General features: G+C 43.1%; 1 protein-coding gene across 1 annotated transcript; it reads left to right on the forward strand.

Annotated features, from left to right (window-relative positions):
- Positions 1-444: 444 nt before the first annotated feature.
- LOC107558895 (uncharacterized) lies at positions 445-2,383 on the forward strand. The gene is made up of 6 exons (XM_016242593.1): positions 445-758; positions 827-946; positions 1,022-1,140; positions 1,239-1,386; positions 1,478-1,596; positions 1,668-2,383. The coding sequence occupies exons 1-6, from the start codon at positions 524-526 to the stop codon at positions 2,277-2,279; spliced, it is 1,353 nt and encodes a 450-aa protein (XP_016098079.1). The 5' UTR covers positions 445-523; the 3' UTR covers positions 2,280-2,383.
- The last annotated feature ends 3,628 nt before the right edge of the window (positions 2,384-6,011 follow it).

Raw genomic sequence — 6,011 nt, forward strand, 5'->3', positions numbered from 1 at the left:
GCAAAACCTGTCGGCGAGTGAAAAATCGGCCTAAAATCGTGTAGTGTGAACTCTACACATCCGCCATGTTTGTAGTTTTTAACAAGTTTTATTCATGTTTGTATTTCTGGACCGAATCCTTCACCAAAGCGCAATGGACTGTGGGCAATATCAGCCATTAGAGTGTGCACGGATCCACACTTCAAAAATCGACCTGAAATAGTAGACCATCCGGGGACTTTTGGCATACTCTTTTCAACATACTATGCTTTGGGACACACTTATTCTAATCTCACATACTATTTAGGATGGATAGTATGAACATTGGGAAGCAGGGCCTGTCTTAACCCTCAGCATAATGAGGCACAGGTGAAAACAACAAGCTGATTGATGAACAGATTTGATTGGTCATCCAATATCACTGAGCGATTCAAAAGTGAGTCCAAATAGCACAGCATGTCTCTGTAAGCTCGTCAAGCTGTAGAGTTAAGGTTTTTTTTTTCTAATAACTGTGAATTTCTTGGCGGTTGCGTGAAGATTTACCATGCTTTGTGCAAAGGGCATCTTACTTTTCACAATGGCTGTGGTGTTACTGAGTTCTTGTTTAAGGGCTGATCCTGAGGCCTTTTCTAAAGCAGGTGCTGCTTATGGAGCAGTCCCTGAAAACACTGTCCGTTTTGGCAAACTTTTAATTGGTGGGCTAGGTTCAGTATCTTATAATAATATGAAGACATCAGCATTGAGGTCAGTGGAGTCTGAAGGGCACCAGTCAAAAGAAGGTAACTTTGAAAATCTATTTTTTTTTTTTTTTGAAGTGGGGACTAACTTTAACTTGTTTTCCTCCAAGCGTGGTTTCACCCTTCTAGCGCTAAGCTGCACCGTCTGGGTTCTTCTGTGCAATGCAGCAATGATTCAATGATTTTGCGCATTCCAGGACAGAGAATGCCACACTTTCTGGTTGACCGAGGTGAGTTTGTGTGGGGTTTTTTTTTCTTTTTTTTTTCTTTTTTCTTTCCCATATACTTAATTTTTCAACCATCAGGAGAGGAGTCGCCAGTGCCTTTGTCCGAGATGCCAGCTAGCTGTGGCTTCTCACTGAAGCGGGCACGCAGGGATGTCTCCCTTGTTGCTCCATACCGGGGCTGTCATGTCAGACGAAAGGTTAGTGCATGATAAAAGTGCTCTGTCTCTGTTCCATCCATGTGATGCCTTTTCATGAGTTTGTTTGGAGGCTTTAACTTAATTTCTCCATCTAACAGGGTGGAAGTTATATTCTGCCGCTCCTTATAATGGGAGCTCCAGTGCAAATGTCTTGCCCTGTGAGTCCTCTCCTCCCTTCCGTGACCTGCTTATCCTCTGGCATGATTGTCAAATTTGGTGTCAGGGCAGATGATGTTAAAGTTAAAGGCAAGTTTAAATTCTTAAAGGCAAGGCCCTAATTCTTTGCATTCAATCCAGTAGTTGGAAAGACTGAGCTTGACTGTTTCTCTGCTTTTAGTTGATGGATCATGGCAGCCTCTGCTTCTAAAGTATAATCAATGTTCTTTTACATTGGAGCCTACTGCTGGTTCACTGGTTGTCACTGCACCATTCACAGGAAGCTGTTGGGAAGTGACGGTAAGAATAACTGACTTGTTCACCGAATGTTTTTTTTTTTTAACCATTTACTGGTTGATTTTTGTCCTCAGGATACTGAAATGCAACTCCCTTTGATGTACGGTGACCAGGAAGTGACTCTTTCCTGTCCTCTGACACCGCCAACCATAGCCCCAACCACACCTGCTGTCCGTGACCCAACTGTCATGCAACCGATTATTAACCCTTTCCCTTTTGGAAGACCCTGGTGGTATCCTCCATATTATCCTGGTGTACCTGCTACCCTGCCTCCCACTGCGCCACCTACAATGACTACAACTGCTCCTTTTCAATATCCTTTCCAGCAACACGTGTTCCCTCACCAGTATCCCATGCCAATATTTGATCCCTTTTACTCTAAAGGTGATCCAGCTGCTCCTCCAGCACCACAACATCCCTGGTACCCTCCTTATATGAATGGCTTCCAAAGCCCAGTTGAAGTGACCACTCCTGCAACTACCCCATACCAGCCTCGGCACCAGTATCCAGGTTATCCAATGTACCCACCATTCTATGGTCCTCAACCCATGAAGTCTTTTGTGTCTCCAACTGTGAAATACCCTTTCATGCCCCAGTATCCTAAGGATCCAGTCTTTGGTCCCCGCAGCCTGAAATCACAGTCTTCTCCTGCACGGTTATCCTCGTTCTATAGATCTCGTAGGTAACCACTTGATTGAGTGGACTCTGAAGTGGCATTGCTTTTATTGACACCGGAATGAATTAAATGACATCAATAGTTGTTTGTAAGCCTAATAAAGCTTTGACTTCATGGTTTTGTTTTTTTTTTTATTTTATTTATTTATTTTTTTTTGGTGGAGTTTCTTTTGCTGTTTGAGCAAACAGGAATGCAAAACAAATATTGAAGTCTACCATTTACTGCTATAGAATTTCTTTAACGAGTTCTGCTGCTGAGAAACCAGCAAATGTGGAAAGGTCTATTTTGTCACTAAATATAGTTCCAACCAAAGCATAACAAAACTGTGCAATACACAGTGGTGTTTTGTAGAAGTAGTCTCATTACTTGGCTGTTGTTCACTGACAAGATGTGCAAAACATGATCGTGGTTTTGTGCAGCTTGTCAGTGAACAACGGCTCTGTATAGTAATGCAGATTTACTGCTGATTACAGAACTGGCTTTACTGGCAAGCTGCGCATTAAATATCGCAAGCGATTTATCGTGCAGCCCTAACCTTAATCGCTTGGGAGACATTCTTGTCTACATCTGCTCCAGCGGTGAAACAATGGTGGACTGATGACCGCTCACTTACATAAAGTAAGATGCCAGTGCAGTCTGTGATGAAACACTACTGTCAATCAAACTATCATGGGAGGGGCCTGTTTTTGTGATGTCACACAGACAGGCATCTGATTTGAGAAAGGGGTAAAAATTTGAGCCAAAAAAAAAACACGGTGGATTTTTATCATTTAACACCTCAATCGCTTAGGAGTCATTCTTGTCTACGTCTGCTCCAGTGTCGAAACAATGGCGGACTGATGACGGCTCACTCAGAGTGGGTCTAAGGTAAGACGCCAGTCCAGTCTGTGCTGAAACGCTACTGTCAATCAAACAATCATGGGAGGGGCTTGTCAGTGTGACGTCACACTGACAGGCATCTGAGATCGGCTCGATTTGAGAAAGGGGAAATGATTTAACGAGATTAAAATTATAGATATAGATTTATCATTATAGGGTGGTTGTGCACACACACTGCCAACACACATTTAAGTTCAAACAACTTGTAACAATGCATGTAGCATCATATGATCCCTTTAAGCCTCGTTCAGACTGTCAGCCCAAATCTGATTGAAATCCGATCATATTTAAATAGTCTGAAAGGCAACGAACTACATGAAGTCCGATTTTTGCAAATGTGTTTCGAGCTACATTCATGTGGTTTGGAATCATATTCAAGTCGCGTTCCTGGAAATCCGTTTGTCTGACCAGTCAGATGGGATTTAGCCTAGCTTTGTCACGTTTTCACGCCACGTAAAATGTAAAAACGTCAAACGTTTTGTAGAAAACATAACGAACATCTTTACAGAAACAAACTTGTGTTGTTTTTGCGAACTGCAAGTCAACTGCAAGCAGAAAAAGACAATATACTGCTAGTATATGCACCTCTTTGAGTTTTGAAACCAGCGGAGAAGGCAGCATGGAATAAAGCTGCACATTCCAGCTTCCTGCGTTTCTGCTGCTGCCTCGTAAAATGAAAACCATAATAATCCAGCGCAACGGCAACATGTCATGTAAGACAATCTGTATTGCAAACTGTATTGCTATTATTGTTGCATTGCCATAGAAACCAACGCACATTCCGTAAAATTAAAGAGTGCTTATGGACACACAAATCGGATATGAACAGTTGCGATACACTGTGTGGACAGTTATTCAAGTGTATAAACAAATTTCAGGGAGGAGCACGCACAGATAATTAACACGGCCAGTCCATCATTAGTGATTACTCCATTTATCCAATCAGCACAAGAGAAAACTCCTATAAATAACGAAGTACATCCTACCTTCGTTATCTCTCGACTTTCAGCATTCGGTTCGCTGCTTTTTACCACAGACCCAATTTCCCGTCCAATGAAAAGACCTATACTGGGGATTTTTCAGATCCTCCACCGCTATTTGCTGGCCCCATGATCACTCCTTCTCCGCCAGACATGGCCGCCGAGCACCAGGCTTCATCGCGGCCGCTGCTTTTCTCGACAAGCCACACGCTCTGGCCAATAGACTGTGCAAAGCCCTGAGCTCGCCTCGCTCGACACTACCATCGTCCCGCACAAGACCTGGCTCTCCTCGAGCGCTGGGTCGCAGCAGCAGCAGGCCTTCAACAAGCCTGGGCCGTGTAGGATATCAGACCGAATCAGACAATCTAAGATTTGGTCAAAACATGGTTGAAACATGAGAATTCCACAGAGGCCCAAGACAACAGGATGTTCATAAATCAGACCCTAGCACTAGCATGGAAATATTTCACCATTTACTTACACACCCACGGCGCGCTCACTCAGAATCGATCTAAAACGCAACTGCCCTCGTGTTTTGCCGCAGGACAGCAATCGTGAGTAAAATTTCTGTCGTCTTTAGGTCTGTAATATGAAGAGCGTACAAAGTAAATATCTTTATCAACAGCGTGAAAGTGAATAGCACATAACTGCAAAATTAGCCTTACCGGTATAAACATGTCTATTGGTACAATGCAGTGTTGCCAGACGTATGATGATTATCGTGTTTGTACGATAATTTTGACCTCTGTATGATGTACGATCAAAAAAAAAAAGACCATTCAAATTATGGTAGTTGTAGTCATAGGGCTTCCATATTCATACACAAAATCGGCTCATTACAGACACTCTAAATGAGCTCATGCACACCTCCGAGTGTGTTAAGAATGCATGAGGATGCCCTGCTTTAAAGCCAACGAGCACCATGTTGTGGTCCATGATGGCAAGAACCCCTTCAACATCTGGCAACACACAGGCTTCCGATGACAGCGGCTCAGATGTGGAGTTAACAGCTGATGTCTGTCTGCACTGGATGTGACAATGTGAGTGTAAAAAAAAAAATTATAATAATTTTGATACGTCATAAATAGAACGAGGCATCAGTTTACTGTCGGGGATGTGTCGTGTCGCATCCAGTGCAAACAGTCACTGATTATAATGGTTTCTATAGTATTTCGTCGCACTGCTCGCGCCCAATGTAAACACGGCACGCCTAGTTATGTGGTAATTTGCAGGTTGTTGAGATAAAAGTTGTTGGTTTAGATAAATAGCTGTATTCTGTACATTTGACTCATGTACGATAATTTTCTTTCAAATACGATTATTTTGAGCTTCTGGTACGATACTTGGACATTTCCAATCTGGCAACACTGGTACAATGCATCACATGACTAAACATGTGTCATCGTTTTCAGAAGCCTCCGTTTCCACAGTCCATACTACAACGTGAAAACAGCATTTTCAAATGTATCCGCTCTGGAAAGCGTTCTAAAAGCTCTGTTTTCCTGGACTCCTTGTTTTAGTACGGATGGAAGGCCAAAACGAGAGGAAAAGATGCGTTTTCAATGGAAACTTATTAATGTGGACAAGGCTTGAGGAGTTGCCAAATCTAGCAACAAATTGACTGCAACACAAACTAATTCTGCAACACCGCAGGCTACTCAGGCATTTCAGCTTGTCCCGCTAAATGTCACTAACCCTTCCACTTTCTCGTGGCCTACAGCTATAGCAGCCGAAGCAAGCGCAAAGCTGCTTCCACTTGCAACACAGGCCCTCACATCTCAGCATTTCCTTCCTGTGACTTCTACCTCCATTCGTAACACAGGCCCACACCTCTTCCCCTCCCTCATGCTACTAATAACCATTTTTCTGTTCAGTGGCCTCCA

This window comes from Sinocyclocheilus grahami, unplaced genomic scaffold, assembly GCF_001515645.1.
Source record: "Sinocyclocheilus grahami isolate Dianchi unplaced genomic scaffold, SAMN03320097.WGS_v1.1 scaffold664.1, whole genome shotgun sequence".
Taxonomy (NCBI): Eukaryota; Metazoa; Chordata; class Actinopteri; order Cypriniformes; family Cyprinidae; genus Sinocyclocheilus; species Sinocyclocheilus grahami.

What these genes read in the sequence shown, in the direction of transcription:
- LOC107558895 (XM_016242593.1), top strand. Translation starts at nt 524, where the DNA reads ATGCTTTGTGCAAAGGGCATCTTACTTTTCACAATGGCTGTGGTGTTA. An exon ending in ACACTTTCTGGTTGACCGAG is followed by an intron (nt 947 to 1,021) that starts GTGAGTTTGTGT and finishes TTCAACCATCAG; the next exon opens with GAGAGGAGTCGCCAGTGCCT. An exon ending in GCTGTCATGTCAGACGAAAG is followed by an intron (nt 1,141 to 1,238) that starts GTTAGTGCATGA and finishes TCCATCTAACAG; the next exon opens with GGTGGAAGTTATATTCTGCC.